The following is a 23,029-nucleotide window of genomic DNA, read 5'->3' on the forward strand; positions in this document are numbered from 1 at the left end:
TAGCCTGGTGGTGGAATAGCTTTGAAAATCTTGTGATCTCTTTGGCATGTACCTCTGAGATGAAATCTTATCATAGCCAGAAGCCCTAACTTTGGATGGTTTTTGAATGTGCAAATTTGTAAAATTCTGTGAATTCTAGGACTAACAGTATGACAAGGACAACTGTAGGAAGGATGGTGATGGTTCCATGCTGCCCTCTTGTCCGTAGGTGACGCATCCAAGGAGGACATTGACACCGCTATGAAGCTGGGAGCTGGGTACCCCTTGGGCCCATTTGAGCTTCTCGATTACGTGGGGCTGGATACTACAAAGTTCATCATGGACGGTAGGAATTGGAATTCTCTCTTGTCTGTCTTTAATGGAATTGAGGTAGTCTCAACTGTGAATTATAATGCCTATTTAAAACAAATCACCAGGGGACTCAGTAGACTTTCCAAAGTTCTGCCTACCAGCTTAAAGATTCAGGTTAAAAGATGGCAAGAAAAAGGAAAAACGTGATTGCCTGGTGTCTCCTCACAGGGTCTTATTTTTAAGTTGTTTCATTTTGAATTAGAGACTCACAGGAAGTTTCAAATACAGCACAGCCAGGTCCCGTGTACCCCGTCCCTGGTTTCACCATAATGGTTCCACAGGATCACAACCACACTGGCATTCTGTCCTTTTGTGTGACCTCCACTTGAGCAGAGGTCTTCTACATCCCTTTAAAGAGAACAGTGTGTCTAGGTTACTCTAGTGGCTCTGAGACAGTACAGGTAGGTGTGAAAATGGCACTGTTGAGGTTGAGCGTAGCTCCTGCTGCCGTGTTTCACAGAGGACGCTTGATCTGCGAGGAGCAAGGCGGCTTCTTACTGAAGCATGAACTTTTGTATTTTATGAGGATGCAAAATGCCAGTGGTCGCAAATTCAGATTTTTAACGTGTGTTCTAAAAGTTGCTTCACGGGGCTAGTAGTGGTCCAGCCAGCAGATGAACTGGTTCTGTTTTGTCCTTGGACTGCGGGTATCAGCAGTTTCCAGGCGGAGACGGGCTGAGCAAGCAGGCCGGGGAGGGGCGCTGAGCCCCGACTCAGCTGCTTCGGGGTGCCCCGGCCGTGCCAGGCCGGCCTGCCTCTGCCTTTGCCACGGTGGCCTGCTGGCTCGCGCACATCACAGTAGGGACCCCTCTCCCCAGCCGTGCCCCCAGCCTTGCCCCGGGAATGCTGAGAGGTAAAAATAAACCCAGCACCTCATCCTCAGCCCTTTTTCCTCCTTCCAATAGGGTGGTATGAAATGGATCCAAAGAACCCCCTGTTTCAGCCCATCCCGTCCTTGAATAAGCTGGTAGCGGAGAACAAGTTTGGCAAGAAGTCTGGAGAAGGATATTACAAATACAAGTGAGGCGCAGCTTCTCTGGCTCCGGGAGGAACCCCGCAAGCGCATACCAGCAGCATCCCCAAGTGCCCGTGGGAATGTTCTTTGGTCAGATGTTCCCCCACACAGCACAGTCTGTTCGATGTGCATTTTGATTGTAATCTGTCTGAAGTAATTATTTACACTCGTTATCATAGCAGATTCCTCCATTGAGAACTAATTCCCTTTTTTAGTCTGTGCGTTTCTGTGTATTTTCTAAAAAGCTTTACGCCCTTGGTGCCTTGGAGCAAACATTTCTTTTGAACCTTACCATTTTCGTAAAGAATTGCCTGGATTGATTCACTTGTGAAGGGGACAGTGCTTCCTCCGAGTGCGTGCTGTGTTCACCATGGCCACACGGGCGAGTCCTGAGCCATTGGACGCGTATGTGGCCTGTCTGTGAAGTGCTGCAGGGAGCAGCACCTGCGTCTTGCCTTTCTGAGAACATTTGCTACCTGCAGCTTCAAGCCTTACCCTACATTTTGGGCACGACCTAAAATGTCATGTCTTTATTCAGCTCATGCTGTTGGATTGGTGGGAATACCTCCCATGTACTTGGTTCGCAGGGAGAGGCTTCATTCATATCCAGAATCTGAATGATTATTGTCTGACTGTCTCTTTTTTTTTTTTTTTCATGAGAAATCATTGCTGCAGACTGCCTGTAAATTGATTCTAATAAAATGCAATCTTTTAATATGTGAAAATTTGAATCAAAATAAACATATATAATTTAAAATTGTAACATGCTCGAATGGTTGCAAAAGTAAAGGTTGGTAATTTAGGCAAAAGCTATGCCCCATCTTCTTTGGTCCTATTGTTAGTATATTTTTTCAAGTGACCGCAGCAGGGAAGGCATTTACGTAGAACCTTCCTGCAGCTGTCACTCTGCAGATTTCTTACCAGTAAAGCAATAATAATGGCACAGAAAACAATTTTTTAAGGAACATCTGGTTCTTTTTTGCCAACAAAGAAAAATAGTGTAACATAAGCTTCTTTTAATCATTGGCTTGAGAAAGTGTCTTCCAAGATAGAGTTTTGAAGCTGGAAAGACATCAGAGACCCCTCAAGTCCGGTGGCCTCAATAGAGGGCTTGAGTGACGTGCCTAAGGTAGCAGACCTGGGTCACAGCAAAATAGCAAGTTGGAAAACCCAACAACCTTTCAACAGGACTGTGCCCAATATGGCCATCCTTGTTTGGTGTCCTGGGTCACAGGGTTAATGGTTGAGAGATTCCCCCCTGCAACCCCCCCATTTCATGGTTGATAAAAGGGAGCTTATTAATCTTTTTACTGACTCTAACTATAGCATCATGGGAAAATAATACGTTACATACATTTGTACCACATATAGAACCTGGTTTAGGAAACTTTTAGGTTATTCTTATAAAACATTTCCTAACGAAAGAAAGGAAGCACCTGTGAGGCCACCACCGTTTGCCTTACTGAAGTCCCCTGTGGTCGCACAGCCCCTGCTGCTCTCAGGCTGCTTCTTGACCTTTGACAGGAGCCCTGGGCTTACGAGGGAACTTCATTTCCTCCTCACTGTGACTGGAGTGCCCGGAGGACAGGGGCCCTTGTCCTGGAAATGGCAGGACTCTCTCTCCACCATCAAATTCCAGGGGAGAGCGAGCGAGCGAGCGAGCTTGGTGATGTGACCACCGCGGCCGGGATGTGGGGCTGGGGTCACGGTGGCCCTTTCCTGGCCGAGGTGTTTAAGTGCACTTCTCGCCTACCAAAAGGTCGGAGAGTGTGGCCTGTGAACATTCTTCATTTTCAAAAACCCTGTCTCCTACGTGATGTTTGGGGCCAGGGAAGAGTTGTGAACATCCTGTCGAATGTGGGAGTCCCGCGCTCCTGGTCTCTGCGCTCCCCGCTGGCCCGGCCGTCCCCCCCCCCCCCCCCCCGACCCGGCGGAGAGGGCGGGTCGCCCCAGGTCCAGGTCCTCAGGTCCTCAGGTCCTCAGATCCTGGCGTGGGCCCGATGCTGGCTGCACCGGTGTTCACGGACTAGGCCTTAGCAGGAGCCGGGGCGGGGGCGGGGGGCGCTGCTGCCGGGCAGCCCTGGGGCAGGAGCAAGGCAGGAGAGGGCAGGTGGGCAGGGCCGCAGGGCCTGGCCTCCCCGCTGCTGCTGCTGCTCCGCCCCGTCCTTCCTCCACAGCAAGCGGGGACCTTTGATGGGATCCGGAAAGTAGCTACCAGGTGTTAGGTCAAGAGGATGCTTGTTTCCCCGTCTCTCCTGTACCCCCCCCCCCCCCGTGATAGTTTTATTTCTAGAATAGAAATGAACATCTGAGATGAAAAAGAAAACCACACAATTGCTGAAATGGCAGGCCCAAGGCAAGGCCCTGAGCTCCGAGCTTAGCCGTCCCCCTGGCCCGCAGTCGGGGTTAGGGCGGAGTCCTGTGAGCCCGTGCGTGCTAATTGAAGAGGTCTTTTCCTTTTACGATGTTATTTGTTCATACATGAGAGAGGCAGAAAGAGCCGCGACACAGACAGAGGGAGAAGCAGGCTCCCTGCGGGGAGCCCAATGCGAGACTCGATCCCAGGACCCCGGGATCACACCCTGAGCCCCCCAGGTGCCCCGAAGAGGTCTTTGTAAAGTTGAAGCTGTGGCCCTTTAATGTCTGTAAGATTCACTCTTAGTTTCTTTGGGGAAAACTGTTGGCTGACGCCTGTTGACATTCATCCAGAGGTGTATTTCCAGTCTGGGGCTGTTGGGTGGTGCGGCATGGGGGGAAGGTGGCTCTGGGAGCCCAGAAACCTCTGTGTAAACATCTGGCGGTACTAAACGATTCCCCTGTGGGTGCTGCTGTGCAGTAAGCTCTCTGGCTCTTCAGCAGGTCAGCTTTCACAAGGCCGAGGAGGCCCAGCCACCCAGCCTTGGGGAGGTTGGGGGGAGTAGATAGAGCTCGTAGGTAAGCACCAGCTTAGATGACGTATGCGGATTACCCTTTTTTTTTTTTTTTTAAGATTTTATTTATTCATGAGAGAGAGAGAGGCAGAGACACAGGCAGAGGGAAAAGCAGGCTCCTTGTGGGGGGCCCGATGCAGGACTCTATCCCAGGTCTCCGGGATCACGCCCTGGGCTGAAGGCGGCCCCGAACCATTGAGCCTCCGGGGCTGCCCCATGATTACGCTTCTCTGTTGGTTTGCAAGTCGTCCTTCTCACACATTTGAAATAAGCTTTTGTCTTGTCTCACCTCGATTTTAATCCCCGTAACATTTCAACCTACAGAACCGATGAAGTCTACCGATGAAGTAGGAGGGTGCAGCTGGAATTTTGTGGGGCTTGTTTTCTTGGAAATAGGTATTGATGCTACAAAAATAGTAACTCAGAGATGCTTTGAACAACGGAAGCATTGCTGTACTCTCAACACACGTGTTTGGGTAAATTGTATTTTTTTTTAAGATTTTTAATTATTCATTCATGAGAGAGACAGAGAGGCAGAGACACGGGCAGAGGGAGAAGCAGGCTCCATGCAGGGAGCCCGACGTGGGATTAGATCCCGGGTCTCCAGGATCACGCCCTGGGCCGAAGGCAGGCGCCAACCGCTGAGCCACCCAGGGATCCCCGGTAAATCGTATTTTTAAAATCGGTCCACGGCAGAACAAATTTCACCTACTGGAAGACGGAAAAAGCCCATCACGGATCCTAATCCTATTCGGTGTTTCATTTGAAATCAGCAAGCAGCTCTGCGGCGGGACAGTCAGTGCCCACGGTGCCTTCCGCAGGCCGCACCCTGCCCCGCCCTGCCCCGCCCTGTGCCCAGGCGGTGGGGGGAGGGCCTCGCCTCCTGGGGAATGTGCCAGAATGGGCAAAATGGTGCAGCGGGCTCGGGATTGTTGAGGACCAAACGGGATGATGGATGGCGAATGTCCGGGCACCCCGCCAGCAGCACGGGCTAGTTGTGACCCCACGTCCCCCCTCTCTGGCCCGTTTGTAAGGGGAAGTTCCCGAAGACCTATGGGCTTCCCGAGTCCTGAACACTGGGCCTCCGGGAGAGGGCTGAGCGTGGAGAACCGGCCCCGGTCTCCTCCAGGAGCCGGGAAGCCGTCGCGGCCCCTGGGTGAAGAGGCGCCTGCCGTTGTCCCGTGGGAGCCACAGGCCGCCGAGGACCAAGGCCCCAGCGGACAAGCGCGCGCCGCGGCCCAGCCCGTGCCCTGCGCGGCGGCGGGAGCGGCGGGAGCTGAGCCCGGGCCCGCGGCTCGGCCCTCGGTCCGCCAGGTGTGCTACCGCCGTGTGCGACAGCAGTTTGCGTGCGCCTCCAGGTTTTTGCACTGAAGACGAATTTGCTTTAAAAACACTCAAAAGGTTTGTTTGTTTTTAAGGGAATAAGCTGCATAAATGTCATATCTGATTGCAGAAATCACAGCACAATTCACGAGCAAAACGAAAGCCCCTCGGGCTCTGGGGTTCAGGCGCTTAGTTCCCGACCCTCACCCCGTGAACCGAGGGGGGTTGTTTCCCGGGTGTAGCTCAGCGTGAGGCCTCAGCGCTTTCCTCTAGATGCGTTTGCTGGCACATTCCAGCGGAGGATGTCGGCCTTCTGGGGCAGGCAGGTGTCAGGAAAACCCGGAATAGGAAGAGAAGAAGTGCGCCCTGCGACCCCTCCCTGAACAGCCACCGCACTCCGAGGTGGGAGGCTTAGGGACGAGGGGACACGGCCCGACACCAGTGCGGGTGCGCCCGAGGCCTCCTGCCCGGGGACGGCCCCGCGGGCCTTCCTGCGCCTTCCTGGGCCGCGGGGCTCGCGCAGACGGGCGGGAGCTGGTCCGGGGGGCGGAGAGGCCCGGGCCTGGGAAGCCGCCGGCCGGCCCAGCGCTCGGCCCCCTCGGCCCCTCGGCCCCGCCCGGAGCTGCCCTGCCTCCCTGGTGCCGCCCAGGGGAGCCCGCCCGCCCGGGGAGCCTGCGGGGCCGGGCCCGGGCGCTCGCCTTGCTTTGGGGCCTCGCCTCCTCCCCGTGGGAGAAGAGCCCACGGCGGCGCGGGACGGAACCCGGGTCCCCCCGGCTCACCTGCCCAGCCGAAGTCGGGCTCCGCCGGCAGCACGGAGGGGGAGGCGGCGAGGGAGCCTCTCCCCCATGCCCGGAGGCGGCCGCAAGGGTGGATTCCCCTCCACGACCTTGCGGGGCGCCCTTGCGGGGCGCGGGGTCGCCGCCCTGCCTCTGCCGGGACGCGAGCTGCGGGGCGCAGCCCGCTGGGGGCCCGCCCAGGCCCGGTTCTGGACCCTGGACTCTGGACTCCGCGTGTTCCCGATCTTCGGTCTAAGACAGGTTGTCGGTTAGTCCCGGTTACCAGCGGCTTCCGAGGGCGGAAGGAACAATGCTCGCACGTCCTCCGGCCACAGGAGATGCAAAACCAACCCCTTATCCATGTTGGCGACAAACGAGAAGCCCGTTCGCAGGGGGGTGCGAGACCGTGCCTCGTGCTTCCCGGGCAGCCTGACCTCGTGTCTCTCTGCATTTTGCCTCAGGGGCCCCCGAGGGCCTCCTCAGCCCGTCCTCCATCTCCCTTCCTCTGTTAACCACTTGAAGAAGGTTAAGGTGAGTGAAACCAGACACTGAGATAAATTATCACCGACGTCAGCGTGTGTTCACATATGAGAACAAAAGAAAGGAGGAACCCCCACCCTTTTTGTTTCTTTTTAAAGATTTTGTTTATTTATGAGAGACAGGGAGAGGCAGAGACACAGGCAGAGGGAGAAGCGGGCTCCCTGCGGGGAGCCTGAGGTGGGACTCGGCCCCAGGACCCCGGGATCTAGGCCCTGACTCAAAGGCAGGTGCTCAACCACTGAGCCACCCAGGGGCCCCCAAGCCCCCCGTGTTTGACAGCCCACTCGCGGAGAGGATGCTCGTGCGTGAGAACACGTGCAGATGGTCAAGAGCCCGACAAAGCATAAAGCCTCTTTCCTCGGGTCTAGCCCGTTGGCAGGTGCTCGGAAGCAACGTTAGGCCAGTGGGGCACAAGGATCATTTCTTTGTTACCAGCTTCCTGCCCCCCACAGGCCCGCTGATGAGACACATTAGCATCGTGTCTTCAACAGGAGCAAGCCAACAAGCAGCTTTCACTTGAGTTCTTCAAGTTTTACTAAAAATTATTACTTCTATATCACCTAACACGGAGAGTTTGAACTTGGGTTGCTTCATGCCAGCGACGTGTATCTCAGATGGCAGGTCCTGGCGTGCCCTTCCTCGTTCCTCGTGCGAACGGCTCCTCGTTGCACAGCGAGGTCATGCGGGTTTTCCCACCAAGGGCCGCGCGAGTTTAGCGCCTTCCGGAGCGGCCCCGCGGACTGGTGGCCCGCCCTGCCGACCGCCTTACTGTGTCCCGTAGTACATTTACAGTCGCATCTTTCCAGTAGTATTAAGATGCTCAGCTGCAGCCGACTATTTAGTTTCCACTAAAAAGCAGTTCAGATTTTTGCGTATGTGGGTATCCCTAGAAGTTAGGTGGATTTCTTGGCAGTACGTATCACTAACATATAGCAGATGGTTCGCGTGTACGATATAATGATTTGGTATTTGTATATATTGTGAACTGATCAGCATGAGCCTGGTTCCCATCACCATCGCCATAGTTACAGGTTTTTTCGTGTTGTGAGAATTTTTAAGATTCTCTTAGCAGCTTTCAAATACGCATTTATTAACTGTAGTCACATGCTGTACGTTGCATCCCCAGGACTTATTTTTTGAAAGATTTATTTATTAGAGCACAAGCAGGGGGAGGGGCAGAGGGAGAGGCGCAGTCCCCGCTGAGCTAGGAGCCCGACGCGGGGCTCCATCCCAGGACCCTTGAGATCATGACCTAAGCCGAAGTCAAGATGCTTAACCCACTGAGCCACCCAGGCGCCACCCCTCTCCAGGCCGTGTACCTGGAGGTTTGTACCTTTTGACCCTCCTCACCCATTCTTGCCACCATCCCATCCCACCCTCTTCCCCATCCTCAGGCCACGACCAGTCTGTTCTCTGTATCTGTGAGCTCAGGACCCCGGGATCACGCCCTGAGCCGAAGGCAGATGCTCAACCACTGAGCCACCTAGAAGTGAGATCATGCAGTGTTTGGCTCTGTGTGGTTTATTTCAGTTAGTGTAATGCCCTCACAGGTTCTATCCAAGTTGTTACAAATGTCAGGACTTCATTTTTTCTTATGGTTGAATGGTAGCATTCCATTGTGTCTGTTGTACCATATTTTCTTTATGTACTTTTCCATCGATGGATACTTCGGTTGCTTTCATACCTTGGTTATTGTAAATAGTGCTGCAGTGAATACGGGGGTGCATGTAGTTTTTTGAATTGGTGTTGTCTTCAGAAATGGAATTGTTGCATCCAGTATAGTGGTTCTTTTAATTTTTTGAGGAACTTCCACACTGTTTTGCACAGTGGCTGCACCAATTTCCATTCCCATGAACAGTGCACAAGGGCTCCATATCCTTACCAACATGTTATTTGTCTTTTTGATACTAACCATTCTAACAGGTGTGAGGTGGTATCTCCTTGTGGTTTGATTTGCATTTCCCTGCTGATTATGATATAATGCATCTTTTCATGAGTCTGTCGGCCATCTGTTAAGTCTCCTTTGGAAAATGCCTATTCAGGGATCCCTGGGTGGCTCAGCAGTTAAGTGCCTGTCTTCGGCCCAGGGCGTGATCCTGGAGACCCGGGATCGAGTCCCACGTCCGGCTTCCTGCATGGAGCCTGCTTCTCCCTCTGCCTCTCTCTGTGTCTCTCATGAATAAATAAAATCTTAAGAAAAAAGAAAATGCCTATTCAGATCCTCTGCCTATTTTGTAATCAGTGTTTGGGGCTTTTTTCTATGGGTTGCTGGAGTTCTTTATATAGTTTGGATATTAACTCTTTATAGAAACTTAGAAATTAGGTTTTACAGGGCAGCTCTTGACATTCCCCAGGTTTTTATGTATGAAAGATAATATCCTGTGGCAGAAGTAGTAAATGTAATTTGTAGAACAACTACTATGTCATGTGGAGCATTTAAGTTTCTCTTTTCTGTCAGAACCATGCATTACTCCGCAGGATTTTTCTTCTTTAAAAGGAAAGCCACACAGACATCTTGTTATTGCTCGCAGGCCCTTGATTAGAGGTTTCCATGTTGTCTCAGCCTTAGACCAAACTCCGGAGGAAAAAAATTATTGTATTTAGGACAGCTGTAGTCACGAAATAGTTCAAAGGCCCCTTCGAACAGCTCAACAGGTAGTTGCCAGCAACCTTAGCAACCACACAAACTAAAACCAGGAGGAAAACACCCTTTCATAGGAACCAGCATGCCAGCTGTGGCCTCAGAGGAAGGCTGGGCTCCAAGAGAGGCTGACCCATCCTCCTCCTCTTGGCACACAGTTCAGCTCTGAGCTTGCAGCAAACGGAGCCAAATCACTTCCAGATCAAACAGGCAGAAGCAGAGGCGCGTTCCTCTGCCCGCAGATGCCCCAGGATGACTGTCCTTGGGCCGTACCGCTCAGGGACTCGCGACTCTCCCTGCCCACACTGCTGCCTGCAGCAAGCAGCGTTTTGGTAGGGTGGGCCAGCCAGGAGTGAGCACTGAGCTGTGTGCCATCCAAGGATCTGGGAGAAACACATTATTCTAGAGGGAACTCTTTAGTTTTCTCTAAAACTAGAGGGGTACCAAGTTGGTGGAAGGAATAACTGGCTCAGAGGTCCCAAACAGTCCGTCTTCAACATTGTTCAACCCCTTGTCTGATGTTTACTCATGTTTTATGTCATAAAAATGTAGAGGAACTACTGAAGTAGAGAGGACTTGAGTGGGCTTTGGCAGCTTTCCATTCTCAGCTTCGTATCCTTGCTCATACTTGGAGAACAGACTATTATTTTGTTTTGTTTTGTTTTGAAGAGACTATCATTACGCAGTTTCCTTCTAAGATCCAGGGGAGCCAATCACTGTTGGCATAAGTCCTCCCCACCCCCCTAAAAGTAACCCTTAACTATTACCTCCTACACCATTTTGTTTGGACTTTCTAGTTAATTCCCAGCAAAAGCTTGAATGGCAGCATTAGACCATTTGGTTCATGTACATTAAGAAAAGTCAGATGATTTTCAAATGAATATGAAACCTAACAAGTAGGTCTCCTCAACATAATAGTTTTCCCTGGTTCAAGTTTAGGAGTAAATGATGAGGAATTGGAGAGGTTCCAGAGGATAGTAATGAAAATGATTAAAGGGCTGATGATGAAAGGTTCAAGGAGTGGGGATCACTTAGCCTGGAGAAGAGAAATTGGAGGGGTGATTTAATGGCAATCTTCAAGTACAGTCGGTGGAGGGTTATTACAAGTATGGCATCCAGCTGTTCCCCAGCTGTACTGGAGATTGGGAAAGGGAAACCAACTACAATTTCAGCAAGAGATTGAAGTTAGATCAGTGCTATCAGTAGTTCTCAAACTAGTTCAAGTTCAATACTCATTTTTTTAAACTTAAAGTATAGTTTTTGGGACACTTGGATGGCTCAGTCAGTTAAACATCTTCCTTTAGCTCAGGTCATGATCCCAGGGTCCTGGGATCGAGCTCCACATCGGGCTCCCTGCTCAGCAGTGAGCTTGCTTCTCCTCCCTCTGTGATCACTCTCGCTCTCTCTCAAGTGAATAAAATCTTAAAAAAAAAAACAAAAAACAAACCCACAACCTTAATATACAGTTTTTGCTAAATCAGATACTGACTTCTATACTAGCCTAATAAAAGCCTAAGAGAAAATTATGGAATACAACTGAAAATTGGGAAAATGTAAACTTTTGGGAGGTAAGTGGGAGTTAAGGCCTTTTTTTAACATAGGGACACCTTGCTTTGGGGGGTCCCAAAGCACCCCAGAGAGTGAGAACAGATGAGCTCTGATGATGAAAAATGACCTGTACACTTACTGGTGGCTGGAGTCCGTGAGGGCTGTCTGGGGTGCTGAGGGGGAAGAAGAGAATCACTCCCATCTGAATCCTGGTGACAGTCTTCTTCCCATTGGCCCCCTTTTATGTCTACACCTGGAGAGGAGGAGGTGGTGTCCAAGTTGTGCAAGTCCCTTTGAGGACTGTGTCTTGGAGACAGGGGAAGGCGCCCCCCTCTGATGTGGACAAGGCAGTTCGGGCCTGGCCCATGGATTTTAGTTCACCACTACTAGCTCCAGATTATCAAGAGCTTCACTCTTTAAAGAAAGGACACATTGTTTTTAAATGTTTTATTACAAAGCTTCTTTTAAAAAATGCTCAGCACGTTAACTCAAACTGGAATGACAAACGTTAGATGGCAGTTTGGGGCAAAGGCTGTGCCTTGTTATTTAAAAAAAAAAATGGGTACATCAATGCTCATTTTAACAACTGGCATAAAATCCCACTAATCGGCTAATAAAAACAGATACAAATACAGAACATTTAAAGTAATAACAATTCAAGTGCTGGGCTTTTTACAACAAGGGGGTGAAAAAGGAAAGAAATGAAAATTCACTGCAAACCGGTCTGCTGAAAGTATGGGTTAAGGTTTACCATTTAAACAAAGGAGATCAGAAAAAATAAAATAAAATGAAATAGGACTGCCAACTGCTACCAACAGGATGGGTTTGGCTGTTCCATTTATTTAGCTCTATCAAACACCTTACAAAGACAGAGGCCACTATTTGTTACAAGTAATTCACAGAGAAGCCACTTGTCCAACAAGATACCGCTCAAAAAAGGGCGGCTTCTTTTCATTTTTATTTCAACTTTTCCAGATCTTTGAATTTTACTCAAAAGCTCATAGCTAGCAAAATATACAAGAGAGTTTAAACTAAAAAGTGAAAATTTAAAAAAATTCAAGTTTAAAAAAAAAAGCAAATAAGATTGATTCTTTTGCACTGTTAAATAAAAGCCTTAGGAGAAAGGAAGAGGGAAAAAAAAAATGAAGACAGAAACAAAGCGGGAACTCTTCCACAAAGTCCCCCACTGGGATGCTGATGGATGTGCTGGCTGCCCAGTTGCTCCTGGCAGGCAAAGTAGCCAAGTTACTGTCCTTGCCAAAAGGTTACAGGTATGGACGCAAGATGCTCTGGGAAGTGCGCGCACAGAGGAGGGGGACAGCTGCTCGGCCTGCTAGCATTCTCAGGTGCTTTGTACTTCTCATTTAGGAAACCTTTTATGCTTTATTTTGGAACTTGGCTCTTGCAGTAGATGAAAGGGGGTTTGGCAGTGATTGTCTTTATGGATCAGCGTCTCTAGCGGTGACCTCAGGGTGAAGGTGGTGTCAATTCTCCATTGGGGTCGACTGGGCAAGCCCTGGAGACAGTCTGGGTTTTCAACAAGCTTCCATCTCCAGAAGAGGTCCCGGGGTCGCTGCCTTGGCTTTGCACGTTGGGAATGAGTTTCGTTTTCCACCTCAAGAAGGAACAAATGAAATGTTGTTAATGTGCATTTGTCATAGGCCTTTAGCCTCTGTGGCATACAGCACGTGTCTTAAGATCTCTGCACTTAATAGTCCACTTTTTTGATTTGGTGATGGCTAAAATGATAGCCTTGTGGTAGCCCCACATCTTCGGACCACGTTAGAGAGTAAGTCTACTTTACTGAAATTTTGCTTTGGTTCCATGGATGCGTATATGTGCGCACAGGGAGGCGGAGTGCATTAACCCTTGGGTGCTGGCAAAGCGCATGGTGGGTGCAGAGCAGTATTAGGCCCGTTAGCACTCTAGCGACCTGGTAGCTCTTCTTACCATTAATGCAACTACTATAAACACTGTCCCTCAAGAGGACTGATGGAAACTGTGAAGAATCTATGCATACAGGTAGCTACCGAAAAAAACAAATGGGAGCAAATCAGCCACAGAATGCTGTCAACTGAGGAGGTCTGTAATGCCCATTTCAATTCCTATTCTTTGGTAAAGCTAACCTTTCCCTATTTAGCAGGGGAACACATGCTACAGCACTTTGGTGGTTGAAATTTCAGCAGGGTACAGAGCCTTCACACAGGAAAATCAAAGAGCTAAGAAGGAGCAAAGTCTGGCCCAGAGTGGAAGGCACCTCACAGATCCCTATTTACATGTACTCTTGCAGCACAGATTTTCAAAGGTTGGGTCCAAGCTGCTCTTCCGGATGAGGAATGGCCTTGCACCCCTGGGCTAGGAGCTCCCAGCAGCTGGAGACAAGTCCTGTGATCAGAATGGACTGCTTGCCCCAGCTGCAGGCTGACTCCAAAGTCAGGAGCTGAGGACCACGGGCCCCCACTCTCCAGCAGGCCAACGTCTCCTGAGGCAGCACCCAGCACGTCTGGTTCACCAAGCCGTCCTGTCCTTCCCCTCCCTGCCCCACCCAGAGGGCCTTCCCCTCTTCCTTTCTGGAGCTGAGCACAGTCACACAATTACTAAAGCGAACCAGGCTGTCCAGAGTGGCCATTTACTACATGGATACTATGTGTGAAAGAATCTCAACGTCTTCTAATAAAACCATTTCTTTTTATTTTTTTATTGTATGTATGATATTCACAGAGAGAAAGAGAGGCAGAGACACAGGCAGAGGGAGAAGCAAGCTCCATGCACCGGGAGCCTGACGTGGGATTCGATCCCGGGTCTCCAGGATCGCGCCCTGGGCCAAAGGCAGGTGCCAAACTGCTGCGCCACCCAGGGATCCCCAAAACCATTTCTTTCTACAGCCTCACATCTTCCCACTGTTATTTCATTATTTCAGTGTCCTCTTACAAATCCTAATAGCATAACTAGTATTGAAATAAATTGGTAAAGAATTTGTCCTGCTATCAAATAAGACAGACTGAATGTGGTTGCTTCTTTAAACTACAGAACCATCAGGGCAGACCCAAGTCTTACCTCCAAATGGAAGAAATGGGGGCCTTAGAGAATTGCTTTATAGATATAAAACAGGTCAAATCAAGATTCTTTTCAAGAAACCACAGGCATGAGGCTCTGGAGACTGGAGACTTCCCACATCTAAGGCTTCACTGGGGGCCTGTGGCTGGGCCAGGCCAGGCGAGCCCCAGCGCAGCCCAACCCACCAGTGAAGTCGGTGCAATCAAAGCTGGCAATTACTGCTCCCGCTTCAAAGGCAGCCAGCGAGGCCCATCTTACAGATGTTAAGGCTTGGGCTCCCTCTGCCAGGAGTCACTGCGTGGGCCAGTTGGAGAGTGGGTTTGAGGCAGCAGAAGACACCCACCCTGCCACCCACCCCCCTACCATCTAGCTGAAACCCCTGAAGTTCTCTTGGACCAAACTCCAATCTTCACAAAAATATTCCACCAACCAAATGGAACCTGGAACTCAAATGGGCGGAGTCACCTATGAAAAGCCCAAGTAGGAAAGGGGAAGCTGAAGATTTCATGAGCAGGTCTATTTCTGGAAGATAAACAGCACTAACTCTGAGGCATTAGGAATGTCTAGGCCTTGACCAAAAGCAGCGAAGGAAGGGCAGGAGGGAGAATCCTTCTCCGTAAGCTTAAACATAAGTGACTACTAAAAAGCTGAGTGCTTCACTAGCCCCGTCCTTGAGTGCAGCCCAGCCCCCTGCCCCAAGCTGTCCCCCGGCAGGAGGGGCCAAGGAAACAAGCCCTTTAGTGAGGCTGAGGTGGACACGAGAGGAAAGCTGTCCAGGCCCGTCTGGGGGCAGCAGAGCTGGCCCGAAGGAACAACAGGGGAAGACCCCTGCCCCGTAGTGTATCAAATGGCATCATATCCTTGTTTAGAAATGCTGAGGAACCCAGAAAGATGAGCTGGAATTATAGATCCTGCCTCCCCCTCCCAAATGTTACTAGTAAGGAACAAGAGCTTTAAACTGTTTTTAGTTAGTACGTAAAATGTGAGGAGAGATTATCACAGTTGAGTTTTGCAAGAGGTGAACAGAGGCAGATTTTAATTGCAAAAACTGCCTTAGAGCAGCACACCACACACCTCCTGCCAACTGCCTGAGTCCTGCTGCCTGGCCTAGGGGCAAACTGACAGAAGCCTGTTATTTGAGGGCGTGAACTCTCCTGTTGCGCCATGTCGTGCACACGTGTGTGTGTGTGTGTGTGTGTGTGTGTGTGTGTGTAGGGAAGAGGCACAGACTGCCAGAGCAGGACGCCGGCAGGATAGAGCTAGTCTGGCCATGGCACTGTACAGGACACTGAGGCACAAGGTTGTTGAATGATTGGTCCCAGGGGGCCCCTCCAGAGTACAAGCCTCCTGGTTCCAGGTGGGTCTCAGCCTCATGACTTCCCTCGTGACTTTGAGGTGGCCCTGTCTGCCAGCTGGTGAAGGAGAAGGAAGAAAAAGCGTCCGCTGGGCACTGATGCACCAGGCACTGGGACACGTACTCTGCGTGTGCAAGGTCTCATCATCACAACAGCTCCCCAAATTTCTGTTTACAAATAAGGAATGGGGGCTGTGTGGGGATAAACAACTGGCCTAAGGTCACTCAACCTGTAGGTGGCAGGATGCGAGTTTGAGTCCTAAACATATATTCTCGGGCAGCCCAGGTGGCTCGGAGGTTTAGCGCCTCAAAACATCATTTTAGTTCTATAAATTGAAGTACTTCAGGAAAACAATAACTATGTAGACCCACCTCATCCACCCATCTCCAAATTCTTTATCCAATTCACATTTCTCTGTACATTTTCTTACACCAAAGATGCTAACTTCGCCTTCTAAAAATGAAGTAACAGGATCGGCGCATCCTTTTCAAAACATTTTCCCTGTTAAACACCTGTGCGTGTGTGCATGTGTCTTTGTGGCAGAGGCGGGCAACAGTACACCGTGGGGTCACAGCAGGGCTCCGAGGACAGTCCTACGCTCGGTTTGACACTGACTCCAGCATACCACCAGGGTTATCTTGGGCAAGTTACCTGGATCTACCCAACCCCAGTTTCCTTATCTGTAAAATAGGAATAATTAGTTCCCACCCTTCATAAAGTGTGTTGAGGGGGGGAAAAGGAGATCACGTGTGTGGTGAGCTTGGGGAGTATCTGGCATCTGAAGGGCAAAATAAAGTTTCGTTACTGCAGCAGGTGGAGACTGGGAGTTAAGAGACGGAGCCAGGTTTGAACCTGACCCTGCTGCACAGCAGCCATGTGGTCCTGGACAAGTTACTGGTGTTTTCTCATCCCCCATACAGGCCAGAGGTTTACTCTGCCCAGGGCTGCCCCAAGAGCAGCATGAGGCACCCCAAGCAGAGGTGTCTACTGGAGCACCCAGGACACAGTATGTGATCCAGAAATGTCCATTCCATTTCTGCTATTCCACCCTCAACATGTTTAGGGTAGTAAGCAAGTTTCATGCCATTAATTCTGCAAAATCTTTCTTATGAAATATGTCTCTTATGAGCCAGAGTATCTCCAGAAACCGAGAAAAGTAATCCCAAAATAGCAGCAAAAAAGATTTGTTATATTCTCAAAGAACACACCTAAAGTGTAGAAAATTTCAGGTTAGTATGAATTAAAATTCAGGCAAAAAGGCGAGCAGTATTGTCTTTCTGAAATGCTCTAGTTTTTCTCTCATTCTGGCAAAAAGAACAAAGCTCACGGACGGTTTTAAACAGGACCACCGGGCAGCCCTGGTGGCGCAGCGGTTTAGCACCGCCTGCGGCCTGGGGAGTGATCCTGGAGACCCGGGATCGAGTCCCACATCGGGCTCCCTGCATGGAGCCTGCTTCTCCCTCTGCCTGTGTCTCTGCCTCTCTCTTGCTCTCTCTGAATGAATAAATAAATAAATCTTTAAAAAAAATAAAAATAAACAGGACCACCTAAATCATCTGGATCTCAGTTAACTGGCAGCCTCGGCTCTAAAGAATACAGCTGAGAGGAAAAAAAGCCTCAAGCTATCACCATGCTATCAACAAATCCGCGCACAAAACCAACACCTGTCACCCTGCCTTGTAAGAGTACCCCCCATATACCAACTCAAGAGCATTTACATTTAACTTATAAATTCTTCAAATAAGTTTCTTTTCCTGGTTCCTGAATCCACACAACAGAGCAGAGGAACACATTAGGGGAGGGCAGAGTCCCAGACAAAAAAAGGAAGACGCAGAAATTATAAAGAGCAGATTTCTTAAAATCCCGCATTATTTGTGGTCATTTAGCATCATGGTAAACAGCACCAATTCCTTGTTAGCACATACTATATGCATTGTAGAATAACAGCATCAAGTATTAAGATATGTTTAATTTCCATGCACTCTGTTAAAAGAGATAGAGGTTGCACTCAAGACTTAAATAAATTACAGGTTTTGATACTTACAGAAGTAAACCTAGAGTTCTCTGGGAAACCATTCTCCAAAAGGGCTCATTTCCTCAACAGTTCCAGATGGCTCAGTGAGAAAAACATTCTTTTTAAACCAAATTTGTCCAAAATAATTTTCTGACTCTATAAACTATTCTTAAGTGCATTGATCTTAATTCAATTTCATGTTCTTTCATGAACAATACTAAATATCACATGTCTCAAGAGGGTTTAAATGAGCCTCTCCCTCTCCTATTATTTGTTAATGGCACATGATCAACCCTGGTAGCCAAGGGTCCAGTTCCCTGTTTTGGTTTCCCAAGGCAACTTCAACACAATTCTAGCTCTTTTGACCATTAAAGAGCAGAAAGGGATGGACAGAAAGGACACTGAAGCACAGGAGAGATTTTAAAAGCTTTCACCTGTGTCCTCTCTGGGGCACGGCCGGCTGGATCCGATCAACCTGTCTGCCGACCTAGCAGACCCCAGCCAGCTGCCTACTGGTGAGCTGTAGCGGACACCTTGTCGGGTTGCTGCCTCGCTCCTCTCTTGATTGTCCAGACTCCCAACATACCCACAACGAGAGCACAGTGCGTCAACGGCAATATTGTACGGTGTGACCGTCCCCTGTGGCCACAGCTGATTACAGACTGAGAAGTCCGACTCCTGCTGGGCTGACCGAGGTCCCTTCCCTGGAATTTGAATCCTTTCTTTAGGAGACTGACACTAACAATGTGTAAGCTTAGGAGTTCTGGATATGGGGACCAAAGAACTGAGAAAGTCATCAACAGAAGGGAGAAGGAGGCAATTTTTCAGGGACAGAGGTAAGAGCAGGAAAAGGCCATCTTCCAGTCCTCTCCTTGGGTCATGTGTACTGTTGTCTTTGGCTCCCACAAGATGCTCCTGCAGCCTTAAGATGGACTTCCCCATTCTCCTTAATTCCAACATAGGCCGTCTCTTTCTTGACATCAAAGGATCCCATCATATGAGTCAGCATAAAGTGCCCTGGAGAATGGTCAAAATTTGAAAACCTGCATTCCACACACCAATTAGTCTAGCCACACAGTGTCCCGTGCAGCCAACTCTCTTTAGGACAATGTGCCCAAGCCTGCCCTTTCTGCCAGACATCTGGATTTTCCTTCCTGAATGTTCTTACTCTGGAGTTCCTAGTAAGAGAAGTAATCAAGTGTCCTTGCCTTGCAAATCCTCTACAAGGTTTCTAAGAATCTGGACAAGTTTAGCAGGAATTTGTGGACAAGCCTACGAAGAACGAAGTCCAGAGAATGCCACCGCCTCAGAGAAGATGCCATGCAGGAGCCTTTCCGGGCCACCACAATCTCCATTTGCCAGGAGAGCAACCTGCTGACCCTGAAAAGACAAGTGCCACACTAAATGGCACACCAGCAGCCACATGGCAAAATGCCAGGCAGGAGCCCCCCCCCAACCCCCCCGCCACACTGGGCTGGGCCCATTACCGGGGAGCAGGGTGCCGCCTGGGGCCCAATGGAGGCAGCAGAGTCCTGCCCTGCCACTGCTGCTGTGTCCTAGGGGTCTTGCTAATTCCCAGACCTCCAGACCTCAGCCCCTAGCCCCCACACACTCCTGCTTGCCTAGTAACAGTTCTAAGGGTTTGACCAAAAGATGAAAAATGGAAAGCAGGATGCCATCTTTTCACTTTCCCATTTTCAAAGTCTTAATTTTTGAGACTTTGGACAAGGCTAAGATGCCCTTGTTTCTGACTTTATTATTTTGTAAGAGCTTGTCTTTGCTTTCCAACAGACATGGCAACCAGAAACAAGTACCCAGAGGCTTACTGATACCTAATGACTACATCTGCTCTCGTGGCACAGGATTCGGAGCAAAGATGAGGCAGAAGCAGCAAACTCACCAGGCTGAGCATCAGAAACTGTATGAAATGGTTTTTTTCACTGAGGCCAGTGAACACAGACCGCCCCCTGACTCCACTGGGGCACGGGCTCCAGATGACCTTCTCCAGGCTTCAGGGCCACGGCCAGTCCTGAAGTGGCTCCAGCCCCATTCTAAAGTTCTGCAGTGATGCTGCATATGCTCCAGGGGCCCCAGGGCCCCAGGCCTTAATTACTAGCTCATCAGGCTCCCCAACATCACCCTGAAATGGGAAGCTAAAGACAGTTTTTCAGAAGATGTGAATCCAAGCAAGGCGTGTTCTATACTTCACACACCTCTTGGCCTCAGGGAAATAAAGGCTGAAGTAAAAAATACATTTTAATTTCTCAGTTTAGCAAGTATACAAGGCAGAGATCACACCAAAGTCAGAAACCTAAAACCTATGTTTTTGCGAGTATGCTTGTATGTGGGTGCCAGTGTGTATCTATTTAACCAAAGGTTTTTTTTGTTTTTTGTTTTGGTTTTTTTTTTAGATAGCTCGTTTTTTCTTTTAAACTAGCTCTTTGATGTTATATAATCCAAAAGCTAAGGATGAATTTGGCTTTCTTGCAAGACTGCACAGCTTGGGAATCATGTCTAACCTGAAAGAATGTCTTTTATGGAGCCCATTTCTGATTATCCTAAAAGTTGAGACTAGGTTAATGCTCATTTGTTTCAACCTGATTCCACCAGAGTGGATACATTTATAAAGCGCTGAAGCAGAAACATAGGGAGAGATGGGAACACAGCTGGGTGTATGAGGAACTCTTAACAGGCTAGTTTCTATGTTGGGCTGCATGAGGCACCTGTAATGGTATTTCCCACCAAAATATGAAAGCATTAGATGAAACATACATCTCTTAAGAATCAGAAATACAAGTTTTGAGAGAGCTTTTTTTGTTCACTGAGGAGAGCCTTTCCTTTTTAAGTGGGGGTATATTCCTTACTGTGACTAGTTCAGAGGAATGAGAGTTCCCTAGCCTTTGTGCTACATGCATGGCCATCTGAGCTCAAAGATCTAACTGAACAGGACTTTTCTTTTAGGACACCAAGACAGTGCTAAGTTTCATTGTGTACATAAGAGAAACTCTCAAAAACTCTCTTCTTGTTGGAGTCACGGTCTCTTCCCCTCCTGGGCATTTGGTTCCATTAGCTCTACCTCACTGACTGGGAGATGGAGAGGGATTTAGCTAATACTCAGCAACTTCCCTGCGGAACTGAAACCAGTCAAGGGAGATTTCACTCCCCATTGTTGGCAGGATCAGCTCTAATCAAACATCTTATCTGTTGTTGGCTTCTCAGGTGAAGCCAGCACTTGTGTGGCTGTAGTCTGTCAAACAAGGAGCCATATGCTGACACATGAGTGGAGTATCAAATCCCCAAACTACAGGCAATGCTTCTGAGGCATCTGCCCTGGTGGAAGAGTAGGAGGCAGGAGATGACCTATTTAAGAGCCGAAAAATAGCCATACTGTCTTTATGTCATTTTCAAGACCATACAGGTGCTTTAATAGTTCTACAGAACCACTCACAGAATGAGGACTACACATCAGTAAATATAAAAGAGACCTGAGTCTCTCTGACAACACTGGGAGGCAGTGCAGACCACGGAAGAGCAAAGCGGCCGGGAAGTAGGGCCACAGATGGGTATCTCAGAGGCCTTAGGACCCAGCGCTTTCACTGCAGTGAGGAACTGAGGAACCGGAGGTCTGCAGCTTTAAAGGACCTACCCCAGGCCATTCACGGTTGGGGAAGGGGGCCTGAGAATCTGGGTGGCCTCATTCCCAGCCTAAGCGCTTTCCACAGCGTGATGCTTGGTTCCCCATGTCTTTCATTTCTCTGCCACTGCTATGTTCCAGAACCAGACACAGAATACCCTCCATTTTTCAGGGATAACTGGTCATTACCAATGACCAGTTCACCTTCTCAGAAGAGCCTTTCCTGACCATCCCATCTAAAGCAGACCCCAAAGTCGGGCCCTGTTTTATTTTTATTATAGCATTCGTATGTTCCTGTTTATGTAATAACTGCCCTCAGCCACATAAGCACTACAAGAGCAGGGACTTTTTTTGCCTCATTCAACACTGTATTTCCAGGTCTTATACTGCTATCTGGCATCTGTTAGGTGCTCAGTAAGTGCTAAACAATGACTAAAGTCAACTACTGTATGAACAGAAGTTTCTGAAATCCCAAAACAAAGGGGAGAGGAAACTGGCAGGAATAGTATCATTCCTAAATCACTGAAATTTTTATGAATGTGAATCGGAGCTCCTCTCTGCCGTTCTTATCAAATGACCGCCAGTGCAGCTCTCTGAAAGGAGGCCAATGACTTCAAAGGCTGCAGGACCAGCCCAGCAATGATAGCAGTAGAAAAGCCACGGACTCTGATAAAGTGAAGGAAACCAATCAATCAACTGGAGCAGCTGTTGAGAAGGGGCTGGGGTGGGTGCAGGAGAAGGCACTTTGTTTTTCTGGGATAGGGCAGAAGGAACATCTTAACTTTTTTTTTTTTTTTTTTTTAAGATTTTATTTATCTATTCCTGAGAGACACAGAGAGAGGCAGAGACACAAGCAGAGGGAAAAGCAGGGCTCCCTGTGGGGAGCCTGATGCAGGACTTGATCACAGGACCCCGGGATCACCACCTGAGCCAAAGGCTCAACCACTGAGCCACACCCAGGTGTCCTGGACCACCTTAACTTTTAGAAAAAATACGTTAAGTGTCAAGAAAGCACAGTGACAGCTCTGACATTAAAAAAAGATGTTTGGGATACATTCTAGGACAAAAACATTCTCTGCCTAATCTTCTAGTCTAGAATATTATATCATGTTGATCATTAAGGACACAAACCAAACAGCAAACTCTGAAGTATAGAAACAGATTTTTGTATGGTCTTCAACAGAAATAGTGTTAAAGATTTTGGGGCAAACAAGATGGAGCAAATCAGCAAATGCCGGTCCTCAGCACACTACACTTGTGAGGGTTTTTCATTTAGAAGCAGAGTGTGGAACAGCTGCTGTCCATACCTAGGTATTCAGTAATTAAAAGGACAACATTCTTTCAAAAAAGAATGCAAACATCAAGTACAAAAGCATGAGTATGTGCTTGCTACTAGAGTTACTTCTACTATGCTTCAGGGCCTGTGATCGTCTTCTCCATGCTCCTAATGACCAAGCCACGAGGCCAGCTGAAAAGAGGTCTGCCAGTAATAGCCATTATATTGAATTAAACACGGACATCATCTGTGATACCGTTTTTCAGGTATTGTTCGGCCATCTATGTGAAGGGGGCATCCTCTGTTCAGTCAGAGAAAAGGCTGCCACTCAGTTTGGAAGAATTTTGAGGTCATAAAATTGTGGCAATGGCATTTTGAAGAACCTGGGCAATCTGAATAAAGGTCAAGAAAGCTTCACAGAGAATAGAACTAAGTTAGGTCTCAGTGAGGGGTGGGGGGAAGGAGGAAGGCATATATGATACACGAACAACCATGGGTGGTGCGTGTCATTCCTGTTTCACAGTTGAGGAAAAGTCAAGAGGGAAAAGCTCAAATAGATTGCTCAGGCA

General features: G+C 48.9%; 2 protein-coding genes across 8 annotated transcripts in view; one reads left to right on the forward strand and one right to left on the reverse strand.

The window, feature by feature from the left end:
* HADH (hydroxyacyl-CoA dehydrogenase) overlaps positions 1-2,129 on the forward strand; it is a 45,737-nt gene extending 43,608 nt beyond the window's left edge. The window contains exons 7-8 of the mRNA XM_072809869.1: positions 209-325; positions 1,257-2,129. Coding sequence (XP_072665970.1) covers positions 209-325; positions 1,257-1,375 — 236 coding nt within the window. The 3' untranslated portion in view covers positions 1,376-2,129. The remainder of the gene's footprint in view (positions 1-208; positions 326-1,256) is intronic.
* Positions 1-23,029, reverse strand: part of LEF1 (lymphoid enhancer binding factor 1) — a 131,413-nt gene that overhangs the window by 2,052 nt on the left and 106,332 nt on the right. For 6 of the 7 annotated variants that reach the window (XM_072809861.1, XM_072809865.1, XM_072809862.1 and 3 more), the window contains one exon: positions 11,557-12,739. The exons of the other annotated variant lie outside the window; for it this stretch is intronic. In XM_072809861.1, the coding sequence (XP_072665962.1) occupies positions 12,660-12,739 (80 nt within the window). In that variant the 3' untranslated portion in view covers positions 11,557-12,659. Of the gene's footprint in view, positions 1-11,556; positions 12,740-23,029 lie in introns of those variants that run through there. 7 annotated transcript variants of the gene reach the window in all.

Source organism: Canis lupus, chromosome 33 (assembly GCF_048164855.1).
Source record: "Canis lupus baileyi chromosome 33, mCanLup2.hap1, whole genome shotgun sequence".
Taxonomy (NCBI): Eukaryota; Metazoa; Chordata; class Mammalia; order Carnivora; family Canidae; genus Canis; species Canis lupus.